The sequence below is a fragment of the Lutra lutra genome, chromosome 13, assembly GCF_902655055.1.
Source record: "Lutra lutra chromosome 13, mLutLut1.2, whole genome shotgun sequence".
Lineage (NCBI taxonomy): Eukaryota > Metazoa > Chordata > Mammalia > Carnivora > Mustelidae > Lutra > Lutra lutra.
The window spans coordinates 90,756,984-90,779,221 of NC_062290.1; the positions used below are offsets into that span (position 1 = coordinate 90,756,984).

Genomic DNA, 22,238 nt, shown 5'->3' on the forward strand with positions numbered 1-22,238 from the left:
TGGGTTCTCAGGCTGGATTTCACGACCCCCGTCCAGGTACACAGGAAGTGGGCAGGATTCAGAGCTTTCTAGGCTCCCTGGCTATGGCAACCCACCACGATTTCTCACACCATCATTCCTATCGGATCAGCAGCTTCTCAGGAGCTGGGGGTTGGAATCCCCTCGTGCATCGGAAGGACACGGAACCGGTCCCGGCGGCAGGGTCACTGTGGTGTGGTGCCGCCTGTCAAGAGGGCAGCCGCAGAGGCCGCGCCAGCCTACCCTCGCTCACCTTTGCAGGAAGCGGCAGGCTGTGTACAGGGACATCCCTCCGCCTCACCCGTAGCAACCCCCGAAGTGCTGCGTTAGCCACTCAGTCCGTGCTCTGCAGCGAAAGCCTGGGGCCTGGGGCCCAGACCTCGCCGGCTGCCAGGTGTATTCTCCGAGGCCCCACGGTGCAGAACTCCTCACTGAGCAGAGGTTCCAGAAGAAGTCCCAAAGAGAGCTCATTTTCCATGGCCGACGGCCAGACCCGCAGCCTCACCGAGTGAGCGCTGAACAGCAGGGCAGGTGCCTCAGTAACTCACGGGCACATCAGCTGGTGGCCAAGGGGAAGCGCCCTGGCCGCAGCCTCCGGGTCCCCCTCCTGCTCCCGGCCACATCTCGGGAGGAGGAATAAAGGACTGGGGAAGCCCGAGTTTACAGCCCGCCCCCGAGGATACGGTAAAGGACCTTCTCGGGGCCCACCCTTAAGTCCAGCCGCCCTACAACACCTCCCAGAATGCCTCCTCCTCCTCCTGCCTCCATACTCGTGCCCAGAAATAACCTCATTTTATGGAAAAGAGTGTTTTCCAGATAAGTGAATTTTCCAGATGAGAAAATTTTATCTCTTAAATTGGAATTTTATTATTTTTACCAGTACGGAGGAAAGTCTTCCAAAATGACCCACACGTGGACTGCCTCACGAAGCTCTGTAATTGGCTGGCGTACGGGGACGCACCGTGAGCAGCAGGGACCAGGCTGTACTCCCGGGAGGCCTCTGGGACGTCGAGACCCACGGCCTCAGACGGACTTGCCTTGGGAGTCGTAGCCGGCCTTGGAAAGGAAGCACACTGTGACACATGGCACACTGGCTGATCCCTGAGGACCTGACGCGCGGGGAAGTAAAGCGGTCACAAGACAAGTTGCGAGTCCACTGATAGAGGCGCCTGGAGTCGTCAGATCCAGATGGAGAAAGTAGAAAGGCGTCCACCGGGGTGCTGGGGAGAGGAAAGCAGCTGTGCGGTGAGCGTTCCCGTCGTACGAGATGACAAAGTTCCAGAGACGGAGGGTGAGGACGGTTGCACACCGGGTGTGAATGGCACAGTGTTGCACGCTTAAACATGGTTACCAAGGTCAATCCTGCCAGTGTGTTGTCACAAGTCATGATACATAATAGACCAGTTAAGAATGCTGATGATGTTCAGAGTGACCGTCAAGCCAAAGTGGCCGGCGGTGGAGATAGCAGTGACTTGGGGACCGCACCTCTAAGCTCTTCCGGACAGTTTCCAACAGTAGAGATTGTGATAAACGTTCACTGAGCCTTAAGCACCTGGTGGGAGAGGCCGAGCCCACACACAGCTGGGCTGGCCCAGACTGTCAGCTCGGGCAGGGACTGGTGTGAAGCAGCCACCGAGGTAGTGCTTGGGGCATCAACAGTCCCCTGTAGGGCGGCCTTTCCCTGCCTCGTCCCCCCCACCCCGCTTCCATACCTGAGCGGGGGTTGGACCAAGGCTGGCCAAAGTGCCCCTCGGTCCCACGGCACATGCAGCCTGGGGCGGAAAAAGTCTTTTTTTTTTTTTTTAAAGATTTTATTTATTTATTTGACAGAGAGAGATCACAAGTAGGCAGAGAGGCAGGCAGAGAGAGAGGAGGGGAAGCAGGCTCCCTGCTGAGCAGAGAGCCCGATGCGGGACTCGATCCCAGGACCCTGAGATCATGACCTGAGCCGAAGGCAGCGGCTTAACCCACTGAGCCACCCAGGCGCCCCAGAAAAAGTCTTTTTAACATCTGGTCACAAGGTCAATAACAGCTAACGCCTGTGGCCTTGGGCTAAGACCCGTGCTTGCCAGTCCCCTGGAGTCCTCCCTCCCTGCGAGGAGAGCACCATAGCCCCATCTTGCAGATGAGGAAACTGAGTTTCAGGGCCTTTCCAGCATTAATAGGTCAAATTTCTCTCGTACTTACTGTGTGCCCAGAAGCCGGCCATCCTCCGGGACCCACTTCCGACCCTCCAGACCAGTCAGCCCCCCGCAGACTCATGGTCACAGGCCACTTCCTGCCAGGGGCGGTAAGCTCCGAGCCGCAGCTTCTCCAGCGCTGGTCAAAGGGCCCCATAGAGGAGACGGTCGGAAGTACGTACACCTGTCGAAGACGAGGTGCTGCTGCACGCCATGGCACAGGGGAGCCCTGAAAACACTGAGCTGAGGGGCAGGAGCCAGGCACAGGCAAGCACACGTGGCGCGACTCCATTCCCACAAACTGTCCCGGGTAGGGACATGGACGGAGACTGAGACTGACAGTGGCTTAGGGCTGGGGCTTTGGGGATGATGATACCTGGTGGGTTCAGGGTTCCCCTTTGAGTTGACTGGGGTACTGGCCACGCAACTGTGTATATGCTACACCCCAATGGACAGCGCATTTTAAATGGGTGAGCTGTTCGGTGTGTGAGCGCTAGCTTGATGCAGCCGTGAAAACTGCATGGAAATCCTCTTGTCTGGCTGGCTGGCCGGCACCAGTGTGCATTCAGTGAGGGTCTACTGGTCCTGAATAATCAGGCCAGTCGTCTGGTCACCGTATTGAAGGAGGGGCGTCTCCGGTCTCTCGCGGAAGCCCGTGGAAGCCCCGATCCAGTACCGTCGCGCTCGGGCAGCCCTGCGGGCAGTGTTCGCAGCTGCCGTGCATTGCTGGACAGGAGGGTGAGCTAGGTGTGCGTGTCCTGGCTTGTCGATCAGGAAACGCAGGAAACGCAGGCATGCGAGGTCAGGCAGCCAGCCGACCTCACTCAGCAAGACAAGCAGCAGCCAAGAATAGCGCAGGGTCTCTAACTGCATCTCCCTTGCTGTAAATACCCAGCGCCACCGCCCATCATCTGTCTGATTAAAAAGGGACCGTAAACTATGAGGCAGGGCAGCGGCCTTAAAGCTAAATTGGGCTCAGGCCGGTGGAGGAACGAATCCGGTCTCTGCCTTCCATTCTGCACAGAGCAGAGCAAAAGGCCCTGCCTGGACCCATGTCGGTGGCACGGGTTGGCCTCTCTGGACACACGTACAGAGACGGAGCTCATTTGCTCAGATGGGTTTTCCTGCATTTAATAGTTTTCATCTTCCTGTGTCAGCGGGCCTGCTGATGACTGGCGTTCAGCCCTAGGCTAGGGGCCTTCTGCGTGGCAGTCCCAGAGGAGCGGGGACAGGCAGGCTGGTAGATCGGGAGTGTGGAGGGGGGTGGCTGGTGTAGCCAAAAAGCAGTGACCCAGCAAGGTCAAGGATGGCTGTTTGAAACCCGCCCAGTTCTGCAACTTCCAGCTGAATGACCTCTAGCCTGTCCCGCAGCCCCTTCTAAGGGCCAGTTTCCTCATCTATGAAAGTTCCCCTTTTATCGTCATATGCACTCAGCGGTGGCAGGAAGGGCCTCCAGCCCTGGAGCACGCGCTCTGCATGTGTGTCTTTGCCAGACTTGGTTATGGGCTAAGGATTTGAGGTGGGTCCATTTGGATGCTGTGTGTGCACAGTAACCTGTCCTTACCTCCAGTATTTGCCCCAATCCAAGGCCCGGACCCCAGCCAGGTGGGAAGCCCTGTCTTTGGGCCCCGCCGGGCAAAACAGATGATGACCAAGAGAGAAGTCAAGCAGGAGGTGAAAAAGCATCTGGGTGCCGATAGAAATGTCCCCAGACCTGCGAGCACCTCCAGCCATGGCCTCTGTGCGGCTCCCACCAAGCCATCTCCCAACAGGTGGGGTTTCCTCTGTGGCCTTAAGACCTCACCGACAGTGAGCCCAAGTCCAGAGGCTGGACTCTCCCCAGAAGTGACCAGAGGTGACAGGCAGGCTGTGTGCAGGGTCATGGCACGCCTACTTCTCTCCAGCATTGTGGGGCAGGCGGGCCTGGCCCAGCCCCGACAGCCGGCTCTCCCAGGCCCTGCTCCGGCAGGGGACCTTGCGACAGCTGGCTCGAGTCTGGTGTCTGTGTCTCATCCCAGTCTGGGACTTCTAAATTTAACCTGCTATCAGCTTGAGAAGCGGGAGGGCTTCCACTGTGACTAAATGCCACTTGGAATCCTCTTCACTCAGGGCCACCCTCCTGGCACCTTCCCCTCCGGAACATTCCCCCCCAGCTCCCAGCCTGTGCCGCCGGCTGCACGTCCTCGGCTGCATATTGGCCCAAAGGCTCCAATGCCTGAGCAACTCTGGCTTTAGCCTGGTGTGCTCCAGCTCAACTTTCTCCCGCCACTGGCCAGGCCCACAGCCCTGTTGTCCACGCATGCACGTGGACACACGCACATACACCCCATGAGCTCTCACAGGCAGAGCTCGGGAGCTGACACCACAGCTGAAACCACGACAGTGAGCTGTACCACCCATAAGCCATCTGGGTGGAGGGCGGCCAGCGGAGCCTGTTATGCAATTTCCTGCTTTGGTGTCTCAGACCCAGGAGACAGGATGCAGAGTGCCGTTGGGTTGTTGCAATGAGGAAAACCCAGAGACGAAACCAAACCCCAATGCCCACTGCAAACGGGGGCCCCTTGTCTTCCGTGGCGATGCCAGGCGGCCACCGGCAACCGTGGAAGATGCGCCCATGGCCTGCAGCCTACCGGGCAGCCCCTCCCCAAAGGGAATGAGCTGGACTCACTGTGGGCCTCAGGGAACTGACTGCTGCACAGAACCTTCCAGTGGGGGGGGGGGGGGGGGAGAAAGGCATTTTCTGCCCTGGGAGCCCAGGATGGACGGAGCCAAAGGCACACGGCCTTCTTAGTAGTCGTTGATAATTATTGAGCGCCAAACGTATGCTCCGTAGCAACACGCCAGGATGGAGGGTATGTAGTGGTAAGGGTTTGGGCTCCAGGGCCAGGATTCAAACTGATCACAGAGTCTGATCCACTCTGCCTCTCCCCAGATGCATGGCCTTGAGCAGCTTCTTGACTTCTGCTGTCCCTCAGTATCCTCATCTGTGAAATGGGGACCCTAAGAACACGCGGATTGTTAACACTTGGAAACCAAGCAGAACAGCGTGTTTTCACCGTGTCAGCTAAGAGGCAGTGACTTGGAGAATCCGCACTTTCCATACAAGGTAAAGGGGGCTCAGAGGGGCTCAGCGTCTTACCTGACTCATGCAAGTTGCCTTGACTCCATGGTCCACCTCCCACCTCCCGTCCTTTCATAAGAAAGTTCTCATTAGAAGAAAGGGTTTCCTACGAGGGCGCTAATTCCACGCCACCCCCTTTCGTCAGCCTCTGGCGGAGGGCAGGGCACTGAGCAATGTTCTAGACTGACACCGTCCTACAGCTGTTTCTCACTGGGAAGATAGGTTTGCAGCCCCATGGCCAACTGAACGCTAACTCCCCCTTGTCACATGGGTTTCTCCTGTTTGCCAAAAGTCCAAGCTGCCCCCAAGTCCGGCCTCCCCCTCAAGTCCGCCGTCCCTCCTCCAACCGGGGCACCAGCCAGGGGCACTCTTGGCAGGGACCTGAGGTCTCAGGGCCTCGGACGGCAGAGGATGCGTGAACAAAGCAACCCCCCTCCAAGTACACTCGCTCCCTTGGCCAGAACACAGGGCCACCAACCCATACATGCGCCACCACTTCAGAAACACCTTAGAAACATCCAGATCCTAGCCAGGCCTACTTTAAAATTACATTTTATTTCTCTTTGTGAATATTTGTTGTTTCTTTTTTAAAAAGGTTTTACATGTTCTTCAAGAGTCTCATGCCTCCTGGTAAGTGCATTGGTTTGTTTTCACAGTACTCTCCACGACCGCAGGTGGTCCTTATTGCTGGAGGAGTGTGTCCACGCCAGGGGAGGGGGACACCAGAGGGATTGGGGACCCAGGGGAAAAGCCTGGGGTCTGTGCTCCTGACAGGGAGGAGGCCCAGGGACCAGACCCAAGGTCCTTGGCCGGACCTTTGGCCTCTCCAGGGTCTTTCCAGCCCTGTCTTCAGAAAGGCCAGGAAGGACAGGGAGGGGTGCGGGAGGGGTGGGGTGAGTCAAGGAGCAAGGCGAGCCGGGGCCCAGGCATGCGGTAGGCCCAGGGAGGCAGCCAGAGCAGCTTTGCCCCCTCCGCGTGGGCACAGCCCTGGTTCCCGGGCAGGAGAGCTTGCTCACACGCAGCAGGTGGGTCTGGGGGTGAGGGGGACTCTGCCCCCGATAGCTCAGGACCACTCCTTACTGTCCTCTCCTGCTCCCACTCCTCGCACAGTGAGAATCCCTTAGTGACAACCCAGCCCAGCTCCCAAACTGCAGCCTCCTGACCCCTAACCCAGGGCCCTTCCTCCTTTTTTGAGTGCAAGAAAGACCTGAGTGCAGGGAAGGGCCGCTCCCTTAGGAGGCCAGGTCCTGTCCACGGCAGCAGGACGCCGTCAGCCTGGCCCCCTCCTGGCCCTTCCCCAGAGGTAGAGCTGGGACCCATCGTCCCCCTCACTCGAGGCTGTGGCCTCTCTGGGTGACAGGGTCTCCGTACACACCAAGGGGAAGAGGCAGTTTCCAGGGGCAAGGTCCTGGGCCTGACAAAGGGGTTTCCCAAGCAGCACGCTGGCGCCACATGCATGTTTTGGGCCCAGTTGTCCCAGGATAGCTGCGGGCCTGCTGTCAGGAGCGGGACGTGGGAGACACACGGGACATTGAGCACCCCCGGAGTAAGTACAAGAGCAAGGTGCCCCACAGCCTCCCACGCTGTCCCCGGGACTCCTAACAAGTGGCTCATCTGCAGCAGAAATGAATTATTTTTCTTTTCTGATGGTTTTCTGTGCTTGGGTCGTACTAGTTTGAGTGCAGAGCCGGGTGCAGTAGCTGTGGGGGTTGGCGAGCTTGAAGGGGGCTTTCATGGGGTGTGCCCCGCAGCTCCTACAAGCAGCCTTCAAGGCAGACATTACCAAGAAAGCTTGGGGTCGCTCAGGACCATCCTCAGACCCTGGAGGGCCCTGGGCCCGAGGGATGGTGGCCCTCCAGACTGGCCACACTGTCCCGACCAGAGCGGCCCGAGTGCTTGTCAACCATGGCCCCATGTCACCCCCGCCAGCCTGAGGCCCTGGTTTTCTTCCTTGAGGATAAGCAGAAGGGGACAACCACCTGATGGCCTCCCCGGCCTCCCCAGAACCAGGACCACCCATCCTTGGGTGCCGCCCCTGGGCAGCTTCCCCCCACCTCCAATCCAACACTGGCACCCAGAGCCCAACTGCAGCTTCCCCCAAAGCGCCTGGGAGGGGCACCCCTGAGAAGGAGCCAGGAGGGAAGCTGCCTCTCTTATCTTCCAACTAAATCTGGCTCAAGGTGGCTGGTCCTCCAGGCGTCTGGGGCCAGCGGGGACAGAAAAGGAAAAGCCGCACAACACTTAGACGTGCCTGCGGAGCTATCGGGGCTGGGCGCTGAGATGGCAGAACCCAGGGCTCAACCCTCCCTCTCTCCTCCCAGATCCGCCCCAGGCAAGTTAAGGCTGCCGGAAGAGAGGAGAGGAGCGGCCCCAGCAGACCCCCGTGGGAGTGCGCAGGTACCTTCTCCCAGGGATGGGGAAAGGGCTTGCCACCCGAGCCTGAGAGAAGGGGCTCCTTAGGTGGTCGGTCCGGTTTCTGGTTGTGTTTCTGCTGAAAGGAAAGAATGGGCAGCTGGTTTGAGGTCTAAGTCTGTCCCCCGCCCCTCTCTCAAGACAGCCTGGACGAGGGCCCAGGTGGCTCTCTCTCCTCCCTGCCCTGCCCCCTCCCTCACCTCTAGCAGAAGATGAGCCGTCAGCAGAAGAGAGATCCTGCTTTCTTTGTCTGTTTTGGGCTTTTTCCTTTAAATTCAGCTTAAGGCAAAAGTTTGGCAAAGCGAGTCTACGTAAGGCCGCGTGAGGGAGGACGACGAGGGGAGCTGCCGTAGGGGCCGCCACTCACAAACCAGCGGTAGCTGCCAGTCAGGGTCGTGACCAGCTCCGCCGCCTCCTGCCCCTGAACCTCGTAAAAGAGGTGTTTAAGAAAAAAAAAGAAGAAAAAAAGAAGAACTGAAAAAGCAGTTGTTCCGGGAGTCTCGCAAGTGAATGACGGAAACCGCCAGGAAAGGAGACCAAAGGTGGGGGGGCGTGGGGTTGGGTGTCCCAGCCGGGCCTCCCCTCCCCGAGAGGAAGCAGGTGCCAGGAGGGCTGGGGGAGCCATCCTGGGGCATTTGCACAGTGAGATCCGCCCGCTCCAGAAGGTAGAGTGGTTGCATTTTGCCGAATGACTGCAGAGTCTGTGGGTGTGCTCGGAGCAGGGTTATTATTTGCGTCTAGCCTCGCGGGGCGCCCTGGCTGTTACCGGTGCTTGGGCGGGATCACCACCAGCGGCTGCCCGTACTTGGGCCGCCACATGAGGACCTGAGCGTCGTTGGCATTGGGCTTGACCAGGGCGCTGGGCGGTATCGGCTCATTCTTGCTCAGGATTTTGGGCTGGTCCTGGGCGATGGGCTCCCGCAGCCTGGCGCGCTGGCCTAGGGGCCGGTTGGGGTTCACCTCGATGCTCAGCTGCATGCGCCAGTGCAGCGTCTGTAAGATGATCATGTCATTGGTCGAGGTGTTGGTGGCCACCAGCCACGTGGTGAAGCTCTGGTCCCGGTAGATGTTGGTCAGCTTGGCCACATTGCTCTCGCTGACAGGCACAGCCCACGTGACGCTGGGATAGAAGTTGTCGTTCATGCTGATGATGAACTTGGAGTCTCTCTTGGTGGGGCCCACAATGGTGCACGTCTCTGTGGTGTTGCCGTACCAGGGGTAGTTCACCCCGTCTGAGTCACTGATGGCCTCGATCTTGCCCTCCTGGAGGTCCGGGAGCTCCCAGCTGGACCTGAGGACAGGAAGGCCAGTTCACTCAATCAGCCACGCATGAGGCTGCATCCCCCCACCCCCCGGGGTGGGGGCTCAGGGACAGGCGATGCACAGACATCCACCGTCAACATCTGGGCTCCCCCAGACGCAGCCCGCTTCAAAGCCAAATCCTGTTCTCCTGCATCCTCTCCAATCAGTCATCATACTGTTGCTGTAATACCCCTCAGACAGAAGAGGACACCAGCCTGTCTCCCGTGTGGCTGGGGGCACAGTGGCACCTGGGGAGCCCCCACCTTGGACACTCATCAACAATCATGTCCATCCCGCCAGACAGATAAAGACAGCGAAGCCGGGGCCAAGGGGCTTTTTCCCCGGCAGTGGGGCCTGGGACCCAGGCAGCCTGACTTCATCCAGTGCCGTTTCCACCTGAGCACCCGTAATACCGAAGCTCAGGACCCTCTGCCTCCAGAATTCTGCACTACGGGGTAAGCCAGCAGCGCCCCCCAGGATATGGTACTTGACAAAATGCACTCCCGTTCACAGCAGTATCATTCGCTGTGGCCAAAAGATGAAAGAAACCCACGTGTCCCTTGGCAGGAGAATCAATAAACAAAATGGGGTCCATCCACACAGTGGAATATTACTCAGCCCTAAAAAGGAAGGAAATGTTGCACTATACTACAGCATGGATAAACCCTGAAGACATCATGCTGGGTAAACTGAGTCAGACACAAACCGATAAATACTATATGATTCCACATGTAGGAGGTCCCTACTGTGGTCAAATTCATAGGAACAGAAAGCAGAACAGAGAATGCCAGAGGGAAGGGCAGAGAGTCAGTGTTTCACGGGGCAGCGTTCCAGGCAGAGATGGAAAAGCTCTGGAAACAGATACACGACGATGTGGATGTGCTTAAGGCCACCGAACTCAAAAATGGGGGAAATGGCCAATTTCATTAGGTGTAGCTTATCATTATAAAGAGAAGTCCTCCTCTACCCAAATGTATCATTTAGTGTTAGCAGTTAGCAAATTCGGGGCCACTCTGGGAGGGATGAATAGGAATGCGATGTTGCTAATTTTCCTGTTTATTTCCCTTCTGTTTTGTGTTTATTCCATTGAAAAAGTCATAAATTAGGGTAACACCTGCCGACTAGGCCACCTCCTGCCTGGGGCCCTGAGCTCATCAAAGTCCGAGGGAATTAGGGCAACAGCTCAGACGACCTCCCATTTCTGAGGTCCCCATCAGTCCCCAAGAGCCACCAGGCCACAGCAGCCACGGGTGGGTGGTAGCAGGCATGGGGCTACCAGCTCCCCTCTTAGGTGGGTACCACGGGCCAGAGAAGGAGTTTCCGGTCCCTGTCCTGGATTTCTCAGAAGCCCGTGCCTTTGCCCCACCTGTGCTCAGGTGCCCGGAAGGCACCCATTCTGTCCTCTCACGGTGGCTACACCGGCTTGCAAAAGGGTTTTGTCAAAGGTAGAAAACAGGACAGCTGCTCGGCTCGGACAGAACAGCGTCTGACTCTTGACCCCAGCTTAGGTCTGGATCTCAGGGTCCTAAGTTCAAGCCTCAAGTTGGGCTCTATGTGGGGCCTACTTAATAATAATCATAATCATAATTGTAATCATAATTAAAAAGGAGAAAGTAAATTTGCAAAAGGAACTTTGCTCTTCCATGGCCCCCTTTCACGGCCTAAGAGCTGGCTTGTTTTGCGGGAGGGGGGACTCGGCACCAGAATGGCCCCTCTCTCCCAGCCTCAGATTTACTTCCCTCTCCCACCCCCAGATGCCCGCCTTGGCTCAGTCACAGGCAGGTGACAGTCCTCATGAGCTGGCAGACAGCCGCGTCTCATGTGGGCTGTTACTCAGAACCAAGTCCTGGGGCATCTGCCTTCAAATCATCAGAGGCCAGCACGGAGTCCCCGGGGTCCCGGTCCCCGCCCCTCCCCCTCACCAGGAGGTGGAAGGGAACTCGGGTAAGGACACAACTTCTAGGAGACGCGGACCAGCCTGGACCCAGCCTCAGTCCAGCCACTAGCTCTGACTGTTACAAATCTCCGATCCTCCGTTTTCCCATCAGTCAACTGTGGATAATCCTACCCACCTTGCAAGATTTTTTTGATTATTAAGCGAGTCACTCTACGGGGCAGTACACGGAAGCTCCCGGAAGCCACGTGCGGGAGGCGTTTAGAGGCGTGCCGGCCCTGACTGACCTGAAGCTCTCTGACCCGTTACAGTTTGGGGATGACACATTCTCCAAAGGGAATGAACTCCACGCAGTCACTGTCTCCTCTGAGATTCCGTTTTCTCTGGAATGACCTTGGACTTCAAGGCAGACCCTCAGCTCTTTGCTCCATGGCATGGAGGGGCAGGCTGGGACCCCAGCCCTGCACACACTGAACCTCCTCCTTTCTGCACAGCAGAGATGCTGTAGGGAGGCCACTGCAAGGGGCAAGCCAGCCTCCCAGCACCGCTCATGCACACAAGTGCCCGGCCAATGGGTCAATTGGGAGTAGAGGCATTTTGTGGGTAAGTGTAGACGCGCCTGTGTCCACGTTCGCACAGGAGCAGAAGACACTGGTCTCCCTTGTGTCTACCCCCTTGATCCGTTCACTGGCTTCTGCTGGTCTTCAGGGCATGACCAGCCAGAGAACTTGTGGGACCCAGTACAAGCAAAAACTCAAGATCACCTGTTTAAAAATGAAGAATTTCAACATGGCATCAGCAGAGCACTGAACCACGCACAAGGCACTCCAGATTATGGGCCCAGGGTGACCATGCAGTCTACACACCCAGAAAACTGCCCTGCTGCCACCTGTCACACTCCTGCCCTCATCCTCATAAGTATGTGAATCCCAAGGACAGCAGGCTAGTCCAGGCTTGAAGCTGGACTTTGGAACCCTCTGGGATCCCCTCGCATCACGTTTGAATCAGATTCCTCAGCTTCCCTCACGCCCCTTTTCCTGCAGCAGTCCCCATCCATCAATCCACTCACCAAACGTTTGCAGAGCACCCATTATCAGTGTTTGCAGAGCACCTGCCACTGGAGGGCCCTGCACCCCCTGGCCACCTGGCACCATCCTTGACTCTCCCTCTCACCTCTGAACATCCCCCTTCCCTTTGCCTTCACGCTGGCCAGGACCTCCACCTAGGTCTCCCAGCCTCTACTCCTGCCTCTGACAATATTCCCCAGAAGCCTAAGTGATCTTCTAAAAACATAAATCTGCTCACACCATCCCTGCCTGCAACCCTGATAAACCTGCCATGACTCCTCATGGCCCTTAAAGCCGAGGTAGTCAAAGCTCAGGACCCCTCCCGGTGGAGTGCACGCACATCCACGCCCTCCCCAGGCTCCAGACCCCCCCAGCCGCTCCTGCTTGTGCGCTGTCTCACCCAGAGCAGGTACCCCTGAAACAGCCCCTCCCAGCACAGGCACTGCCGCAGCGACGCCGGCGACAGCGGTCGTGTTCCCCACGCCCGTCCCCCGCGTATACACGTCAGTGCAGTGCTTCTCCTCAACTACCCTGGGGCCAAGACCGGGGGCACATTTGATGGAAGAGGCTTGGAGACGGGAGACCCCTCACTCAAGGTGACGCAACCACAGGGCCCCAGGCCGGGACCCACAGCTGCCATGAGCTGGTCCCCAGCAGCTGCCAACAGACCCTCACTCAACACGTGCACATGCACACACACCTGCACACGCACAGAGGCTTGCCCGGCGCACACACGCACACACGCGCTCTGAGCACGACGGCCGGAGAACGTGAGTCTGGCAGGTCACAGAAAGGCCTTCCCTGGGGGCGCCTGCGTGGCTCCGTCCGGTAAGCATCCGACTCTTGGATTCGGCTCAGGTCATGATCACAGGGTCCTCACATGGAGCCCCGTGTCAGGTTCTGCACTCAGCAGGGAGTCCCTCTCTCTCCCTCTGCCCCTCCCCATCCCTCATGTGTGCATTCTCTCTCCAGTAAGTAAATCTTTTTTTTTTTTTTTAAGATTTTATTTATTTATTTGACAGAGATCACAAGTAGACAAAGAGGCAGGCAGAGAGAGAGGAGGGGAAGCAGGCTCCCCGCTGAGCAGAGAGCCCGATGCGGGGCTCGATCCCAGGACTCTGGGATCATGACCAGAGCCGAAGGCAGAGGCTTTAACCCACTGAGCCACCCAGGCGCCCCTCCAGTAAGTAAATCTTAAAATAAAAAGAAAAGAAAAGCCTTCCCTGGAGCCGGGGGGCGGGGGGGGGCTGTGCTGGGGCAGGCGTGGGGCTGCGGAGCATCATCCAGGACTGGCCCAGGGCAAAGGCCTCTCAGTGGAGGGTGAAGGCACCCAGGGATGCCCAGAGCAGCACCCTGGGAGGGAAGGTGAGACCTGTGCCTTGTGTGACCTTGGAAGACAGCAGCACGCCGCTCCCCGTGGCTCTAGGAAGAGCCCGGTCTGTGCCAGGCGGGGGTGGTGAGCCTGGGCACAGCATGGATGGCCCCTCGTGCCCCGGGGCTCCCCACCTCTCCCAGGGCTCCTGCTGCATTTTGAGTTCCGGGCCCCAGAGCCAGACTGGACTAAGCCTCAAAGCAGAGTTTCCAAACTCCACGTCTCTGTTCATCTCAATCCTGTCCACGAATCTCCTATGTTATTATTCACCCATCATTTTTTAAAAACTACATTGAGTTTTTCCTAAGAAATACACCAAAATAACATGTTGGGTAGGCTAGATATATTTTTTTCCCTGATATACATTAAAATAACTATGTTGCTTTAAATCCAAGTTATACTTAGGCTTAACGGAGTTCACTTAAATGTTATTTCACATCCCACAACTGATGTCTGGTCGACACTCTGAGAGCCTCGTTTACAAACAAGGATTTGAGGCTTGAGGGCAAGAGGGCTGTCCGCACCAAGGCTTTTCTGCCCACGCTGGTCTCCGGGCCTCAGATGGGTCACACAGGCTCTCAGGCCTTATCTTCCCCCGCCCCGAGTCTTACACATTTCACAGTTCTGTACCATTTGCAAAGGGTTCAAATTCTGTAAAAGTTTGCAACCAGGAGACCAGTTTCCTGACTTCTGCCCCACAAGAACTCCCACAGGGCTGGCCCCTTCCCTCCAGGTGCCTGCTCTCCAACGGAGGGTCCGGGGGGTGTCCCCGCTTCCTGCCTGCTCCTAGGGTTTCCCCCAAACAAAAACCCCACTCCTTCCGGGGCCCAGCCCCCCTCTTTGTCCAGGCCATAGCCCAGGTCCCCCAGAAAGGACCAACAGTGCCTGTCTAATTTGAATTCTTAGTTACAAAAGCTGGGCTCTATCTTTTTTAAAGATTTTATTTATTTATTTGAGAGCGAGAGAGAGCACCAGCAGGGCAGAGGGAGAGGGAGAAGCAGATTCCCCACTGAGCAGGGCCTGACATCTGAGACCATGACCTGAGCCGAAGGCAGACGCTTGACTGACTGAGCCACCCAGGCGCCCCAAAAGCGGTGCTTTTCTTAAAAAAAAAAACAAAAAAACAAAAACGTAGAGAAGAGTATGACGTGAGAAGCCAAAGCCGCGTCTCCCATGCCTCCCCCCACCTCCCTGAGGTTACTCACCGCATTACACTTGGGTAAACACCCTTCTAGACCTTTCTCAGCACAGACACACAGCACACATCGCCACTCAACAGTGTTTTCTTTTTAACAAAGCGGGGCTCCTGCCCTACATATTTTACAACTTCTGTAAGAAAACGCAACACGAGGACCGTTTCCCCCGTGGCGGCACCCCCGTCCTGGCCTCCTGGGCAGTGCCGGCCTCCCCATCTTCCACGCGTACGCAGACCACACTCGCCCTCCCCACCGACGGCCACCGGAGCTGCTCCTGGCGCTTTGCAGGCGTTTTCAACCTCGTACCTACATCCTTACGCCCTGGCTCTTCCGTTCATCGTTTGGCAATTTTTTTTTTTTTTTTGGGGGTCAGGAGATTTTTTTTTGGTCCGCCTACTATATGTCAGGCACCGGGCCAGGTGCTCCAAGTCTCTGTAAGACAAACTCCACGAGCAGAACTGCATGAAGGACGCGTATATTTGAAATTGTCAGAGATCCAGCCAAACCCACCTTCCAGAGGCTGCCTACCTCGTGCCCCTCCAACAGCGAGTGAGGCTGTCCACCTGCCACCACCCCCCCCCGGCCCCCGCCGCCAACCCCAACACGGGGCATTAGGGATCAGTTTCGTTTCTACCTGGATCTGATCAGCAAACAACAAAGGATCTCCGGGTTTAATTTGTTATTTCCCTGATCACTGTGGCGGCTGGGTCCCCACTTGCACATCTCCGGGGGCAGCCGGCTTTTGTTTTCGGGACTCGGAAGGTGAGGGCTGGAGCCGTCACTTGGCTAGGGCCGGTCCACGGGGAGCTCTCTTTGGGCCAGGCAGCACCCCCCACCGCCACTTCCTCCCACCCCAAAGCCTGGAAACAAGGACTTCCCTCTCCCACCCAAGCCGCCTTCGCCTCCGCCAGGGCCCAGCAGATGGGGGAGGCCGCCTTCCGGTCCCAGAGAGGAAGCTTCGTCCTCGATTGTTCTGTGCGGGGCCCGCGGCTGCAGGAAGAGGCCACGTGGTCCCCCACTGGAGCAGAGCAAGCCCCCTTGGGCAAGAGGCCTCAGGTGTCAGAGGCGGTTTCCTCATCCTAAAACGAGGACCCCAAGAGGTCCTGGGGAGAAAAGAGAGGAAGGGGAGCCAGGGCGGGTGTGCACATGGCCCAGCTCCAGCGTCCCCGCTCCGCCTGAAGCCTCAGTCCCCAGTCCCTCCACCCCTGCCCGGCCCCTTCCCACCAGCCTCCCGCAGCCCTGACGGCAGGTGTCATCGCATGCTCTGGCTGGAAAGTGCCCCCCATGCCCCGCCAGCAGGTCTCCTCACTCGAGGCTCCCACGCTGTAAGCGGGTTGGCGAAACCCAGCCGAGAAGACAGCCCAGCTCTGCGAGAGGCATCTTTCTGCGGACTCCCCCAGGGACCGCAGGATCACCAGTGAACTCATAGCAGATCCGCCACGGACAGGGCCACGGATCAAGTGCGTGGAATGCACCAGGCACTGTGCTGAGCTCGTACGGTGCATGTCCTCCCAATACCCAGCGAGGGAAGGACCTTTCTCCCCATCTCACAGATGGGAACAGAGAGGCTCAGAAAGGTTAAGAGACCAGCCCCAAGTTCTCCGCTGGACTAGGGCGTGGGCAGGGAGCACTGGCCGCCCACAGAGACCCTCTCTCTTGAGCTCTTTCTCCCCTAGCCGCCAACCAGCCCTGGGCCTCAGCCACACCCCAGCTTCCCCGGGGGCCCCAGGGGAGGGCAAGCTGGGGACAACATAAAGCGTCTCCCACACAGGCTAGAAATTGTGACTTGTCACTTCGAAGGCTGTGCTGGCTGACAGGTGGCGGTTGAGGAATCGTGGAGGAAGGGGCTGTGGAGGCAGGTGTCTCCAACAGTTTGGGGGAGGTGGCTTTTAAAGCAGTGTGGGTGGGTCGAAAACCATATAGAACCCTGCGAAGCTGGCACGGAGAGACGCTGTCGTCCGTAGGAGTCGGTGTTCAGCCGAGGCGGTGTGCACGCGCGTTCCAATTCAAACGGTTCAAACCCGGGTGTCATTCTAAAAAGTTCTCCCGGATTAGAGATTAATTTTAAGCAGGGATAATGTGCAGGGGTATTACGGGTTTTGGTTAAGTATTTGGAATTAATATTTTGGATACAAGCCCGTTTGTAAAGGACAGAAACCCTACCCTTAACCTTTGCCACTGGGCTGCTCTCTCCCCAGGCCACGAAGGCCCAGAGTGTGGGTTTCATTTGAAGTATTCACTTGTGAGGGTCTCGTCCAGTGGTTCTCAGTCAGGGGTGACTCTGCACCCCTCCCAGGGACAGCGGGCAATGTCTACAGACAGCTTGATCGTCCCGGCGGGGGCGGAATGCTCCTGGCACCAAGTAGGCCGAGTCTAGGGATGCTTCCCACGCCCCACAGTGCACAGGACAGGGGCAGCTGTGGCCCGTCCGTGTCTCTGCGCAGTCCCTCCTGACCACCCCTCACTTTCTGCATTGTCATGGGGCTCAAAAAGAAAAAGCAACCTTTGGGGTCGGAAAGATTGCACCTAAAATGCTCCCGTTTGCACTGGAGAAGGAGCAGACACGGGGCTCTCTCTAAACGAGGCCTTCCCATTTCCAGAGCGCACCGGTCAAACACGGAGCTCTGCCCACGGATCAGAGGAGCCACGCTCTCGGTAATTCCACTCTTTAATACGATTTGGCCGGTGAGTCCTAAGTGGGGCCGCTTCCAACTCAGCGTCACAGCCACAGGGCTGTCACCTAGACCTGTCCTCTCTCGGGGCCCTCAGAGCCGCCTGCGGGGGCTTCTTTCCCTATCCCCCCAACAGCTGATACAGCACCAGGGCCCAGAGCCAGGGTGGTCGGCTGTTCTGGCCCTGGGCCTGAGCGCAGGAGGGGTTGCTGCACACAGGCTCTGCCCTCTCTCTGGGGCTGGTCCTGCCCCAGCTGGGAGTTCAGGCCCAGGGAGGATGGGTGCAGGGGACACAGGCCCCCCTCCATCCTGTAAGAGGTGCCCCAGGGAGGGGAGGAAACAAAGGGAAGCAAGTGGAGAGCAACAAAAACGGCCTCCAACCTCTGAAATCGCAAATCATCCGTGACTTGCACTATTTTTAAATTTTTAAAAGTCAGGGAGTGGGCGCTGTGTAAAAGACGGAGACCTGGGCTCAGGAGAAACTTCGGGACCAAGGGAAGTTTGCATCTTTCTGAATTCTGCAGCCTCGGCCACGGTTCTCAGCTGGCTCAACCCCGCAGCAGAGAGGAGGATGGTCACGGTAACAATGTCAAAGACAACAACCCTGGGCTTGGCACAGTGCCGACTGCTCGACAAATGTCACCTCCCATGATTCTCGCAGTAAGCCGGGGGGCAAGGGCTGTGACTGGCCCTGTTTGCAGACAAGGAAACCGAGGGCCAGAGTGGCTAAGATCGCACCCTGGAAAGTGCAGAGCCTGGACTCCCGCCCAGGTCCGCTCCACTGCAGCTAGGTGTGCAGCGGGCGCTTCTAACCAGGAAGCAAGGACTGGCACGGAAAGGGAAAGTCATCTCGGGTCTCCAGCCTCAGGCCTGCCTCCAGCAATAGTGCCTAGAAGGACGCGGAGCCACCAAAGGGAGGCTTCCAGGCCTGTGCACAGACTGGGAGGCGGAGGCCCCAGCCAGGCCTGCCTCTCCCCGCAGCACACAGTGTCTGCCTCAACTCAGCGCCCCTGGTCCTCCCACACGTCCTTCCTCCTGGCACTCTTATCTTTCCACGTTCCGCGAGTCCCTCTGCCTTCCCCTCCACTTCCAAGGAAGAAGACAGGCTTTCCCTAAAACCCCTAGAAAAACCTCTGTGTCTTGTCCGTCTTCCCAGATCCTTTACAAAGTCCCAGAAGACTTCCGGTTTAAGGCTTCCTAGGAGAGTCCACACCAAAGAGCTAAGAATGTTTCCCTTCTTGCCCTGGGAAGTCAGCCCCCTGCCTTGGTTAATAGCCACTTTTGAGAATCAAAAGGCTTCGGGTGTAGACATCAGTTTGACAGAGGAACGTGCCCCCCCACACCTCTATGGGGTGATCCCTGTTACCCCCCTTCTACCTTTACCACCTTCCTCTTGTCCCCCTTATAACTTCAGGGGCACCCCTGGAGTTGTTCAGTGGAATAGCGACAAGATCCGGGGTCCCACCACCCTCCATCCCCTCCTCACCCGCTCTAATTTTGGCGGAGGGTGTGTGCCAGGATGTCCTGAAATCAGCGAAAAGGTCCAACCCCCAGGGAACCCCCTGCTCCGCTCCTCACTTGCAGAACTGGGAAGCAGGGTGCACGGGGTGGCAGGCTGCCCTCAGGGCCTGCCTAGCTCCCCCTGAGGGACCTCGTGCTCCGAAAGAGCTATTTTCACCGCCCTATCTCAGGGCGGCCCTGAAAGCTGAGTTGCTTTCCTTTCTACTGGTACTCTTTCCAGACTGGGGATGACCACCTCTGCGGCCAGACAACATAGCAGAAAAGTAGACCCAGGCTCCGCGGGTCCTGCACCAAGACGTGCATTGTCCTGGGAACATTCCGGAGACCAAGCTGGAGAGAAGCGGCCAGTGTTAGGGCCCCTCTGGAGCCTTCGGGACACTGACACGGGATGTCTGCATACAGCGGCCTTCTGCCTCGGGGAGAGAAACACGCTACTCCGTGAAGCAAACTAGGTTTCTAAAACTAGCCATCCTCTCCAACAAAACACCGTAGGAACTGCAAAGCCTTCCCCCAGGCCCTCACGCACCTCTGAAAACACTGCAGAGACAAGTTCGAGCCCAGCACAAAGCTCGATACAAATAACCACAGAGGCATCCAAGGGCCCCATTCCCCTCCGCAGTATGGGCCACAGGTGCCTCCCAAGGAGGCCCGAGCCGAGGGGTGGGGGGTGGCAAGCCTCAGCCTTTCTCATGGCCCCGGGACAGCACGCTTGTCAGATTTGCCAAAGAGACACCTGGTGGAATGCGCCTCTACAAACCGGCCTCTTACAGGCAATGACACAGGAACCCCAGGGGCCGGTGACACAGGGAGGGAAGGTCGCAGAGCCATGACCCCAACCCGAATCGACAGGCAACCCGTTGAGAGCACCTGGCCAAGAGGGAGGACTCACAGGCCACTTCCGTACCTGCCTAAAGCTTCCCCTCTGGCCCCCAGCCCCCACCCCAGGCCCCCAAGCTCCCCAGTCTGAGCAGCGCCCCCAGCACTCGCCCCGGCCGTACTCACATGCCCTGCTCCCCGTACTGGTTGTAGAACTCCATGTGGCTGCACGCCTGAATCCAGCCCACGATCCAGGTCTCTTTCTTGGGGATGGGCGGCATGACCACCTGGGCTGAGGCACGGAAGTGGGGTGTCCGGTAGCGGAGCACCACGCTGGAGGACTCGTCGATGCTGGTGGGGATGGGGTCGATTGAGGCTTTCACATCAATCACGGTGATACCTTCCCGGAAGACTCTGGCTTTGCCCCCGATGCTCTGAATACAGCCCATGGCACACAGTACGGCTCGGATCTCCAGGGAGGGCCAGCAGTCCCAGAGGAAACTGGGCATTGAAAGGATGGAGGCGGCCTGACCCAGTGCAGACGGTACTGCTCTCCAACCTCAAATCTCAAGACCGATATCCATAGGATAGAAAATTCACTGAGTACAGGGTCTTTGCATATCACTCTCTCGGGACCGTTTATAAATAAGGATTTTGCTGCATCTCAAGAGCCCTGGGTTCTCTCTTCTGCTAGCAGTGGACAAAAATCACCGATATTCTTTGGGTTAAAAAAAGGAAAGTTTGGAGGCTAATGGACAATCATGTTGTTCAGACATCCAGTCCTTCCGTGCCTCACACGCGGGGAACGCAGCTCCGAGACGCTCCTGAAGTCTTGGGGCGAAGAAGGCGAAGGCCGGCAGACACATCAATGAGGAAGGCTCGTCCCCTGCGCGGTGCCGCCACCCTCGCTGCAGAAGTCCGACTTCCTGCCCTTCTGCCTTCCGCACGCGCTCGCGCGGGGCACACGCACCGGCCGCTCGCCCAACGGGGCCCTATCAATGGAAGAGCAGTTTCTGTTCGAGCGCGGAGGCCGGGGCGCCCTCGGGGGCGAGCGCCGACCCGCGGCTTCCAGGAGGCGAGCGCCGGGCTCCGGCCGCCCGCGGGGTCCCCGAGGAGCGCGGCGCGGGTCCCCGTCGGCGCCCACTCGCGGGCGCCGGCCGACGCCCCCACGCGGGCGCGCCGCGTCCCCCCGCCGCCGCTGCTGCCGCCGCCCGTCGCCGCGCGGGGCTCCGGGGCTGCGCTCGGGCCGCCGCCTGGCTCGCCGCGGCCGCCGAGGACCTGGTTGGGGGTGGAGGAGACAGGGCGTCAAGGCCCGCCTCAAAGTTGAGCCGAACTTTGCTGCGGGGGGCGCTCGAGGCGGCGACGCGTGTGCGCGGGGCGCGGGCTGCGGAGCTGACGGCGCAGCTCTGGGCGTCCTCCCCGGAGGCGGCGCCCCCCCTCCCCGCCCGCCCCGTCAGTGGCGGCTGCACGACCGCGCGCACCAGCGAATAATCGCCGCCCGTGACATCTCCGCTGACACCCTCCCGGCCCGGGGGTGGCGTGGGGTGGCGGGGGAGGACGACCGGCCGGCACCGCAGTGGGCCCCGTGGACTCGCCGGCCCTGGCACTGCCCCCGGCGCCCGAGCCCCTTCCCCCGCCGGATCCCTCCGGCCCCCGGGGGGGGAGCGCAGTGTCACCCCGCAGGCCGGTGTGATCGGGCGTGCGCCCCTTCCCGGACCGGGATCCCCAGACCCCGGAGGGCGCAGTGCCCCAGCCCCGCCGCGTCGGTCGCCTCCGTCCCCACCCTCGCCAGCCCCGAGCGGCGCTAGGCCCCCAGCGCGTCGGGCGCGCTCGCCGCCGCCGGGGAACTTTGGCGCGCACGCCCCCACCCGGGCGGCGCCACCGACTCACCTGCCCCTCTGGCCGCTCCGCGTGCCCCGGACGCCGCCCTCCGGACGCCCCTGACCCCCGCCGCGGGTACGTCCTCGGGGCGTTCCCCCCTCCCCCGGGCAGTGTCCTTTGCCTCTACTGGGGTCCGGGGCGGCCGTGGGCGCCCCCGGCCCCCGCCTCCTCCTAGCTCGGGGCTGCCGGGGGAGGGGTGGCCGGGGGCGGAGGGGTGAGGCTCGGGGCTCTCTCGCCCCCACCCCGTGCGTCCGCTTTATTTTATGATCATTGTGAGCGCGCTGTCGCCGCTCAGACCCGCCGCCGCGCCGCAGCCGCCTGGCGCGCCCCGCGCTGCCTCGCTCTGCTGCAGCATCGGAAAGGCAACCAGGTCAAACTTTGCAGAAACTCAGCCCCTGCGCCGGCCTGGCCCCGCGTCCGCCTGCAGCCGCTGCCGGAGCGCAGCGCACGCAGGGACCGCCGCCCGCTCGCCGGCCCCTCGGGGATGCAGGTCCGCAGGCGGCGGCGGCGGCGGCGGCGGCGGGCGGGCGCCGCCTCCTCCTCGCCGCCCGCCCTGCTCTCCACCCTCGCTCCCCGCACACAGCCCGCCCTCCCCCTGCTAACCCTCTCCCCGGCTCCCCCCGCCCTCTCCTCCTGCAGCTTGTGGGGAGCTAAGCCTCTCCTCGCAGAAACGACATTTCCTTTCTGGCTAGCCCCAGGAATTCTGGGTAGTGTAGTTCGGCTTCTGTCGGGCGCAGGTGGGCTCCTCTGCCCTTTGAGCGCGGCAGCCTCCCTGGGGAGGAGGGT

The 22,238-nt window shown here is 59.2% G+C and overlaps 1 protein-coding gene across 4 annotated transcripts; it reads right to left on the reverse strand.

Moving 5' to 3' along the window:
• Positions 1–5,855: 5,855 nt before the first annotated feature.
• On the reverse strand, positions 5,856–21,823 carry FAM78A (family with sequence similarity 78 member A). Of its 4 annotated transcripts, XM_047700296.1 has the most exons (3): positions 21,462–21,598; positions 19,758–20,563; positions 5,856–9,022 (listed from the first exon to the last, which is right to left on the reverse strand). In XM_047700296.1, exons 2-3 carry the CDS (start codon positions 20,078–20,080, stop codon positions 8,494–8,496), a joined length of 852 nt encoding a protein of 283 aa, XP_047556252.1. In that variant the 5' UTR covers positions 20,081–20,563; positions 21,462–21,598; the 3' UTR covers positions 5,856–8,493. The 4 variants fall into 4 exon arrangements, with proteins under 4 accessions (XP_047556252.1, XP_047556255.1, XP_047556253.1 ...); XM_047700299.1 differs by lacking the exon at positions 19,758–20,563 and having other exon boundaries at positions 21,462–21,823; XM_047700297.1 differs by lacking the exons at positions 19,758–20,563; positions 21,462–21,598 and adding an exon at positions 15,197–15,387.
• Between the last annotated feature and the right edge of the window lie 415 nt (positions 21,824–22,238).

Bases quoted from the DNA above. Each gene is read 5' to 3' on its own strand.
- FAM78A (XM_047700296.1), bottom strand. From the start codon at position 20,080: ATGCCCAGTTTCCTCTGGGACTGCTGGCCCTCCCTGGAGATCCGAGCC. The intron at 9,023-19,757 runs GTGAGTACGGCC...TCCTGTCCTCAG, and splicing joins CAGTACGGGGAGCAGGGCAT to GTCCAGCTGGGAGCTCCCGG.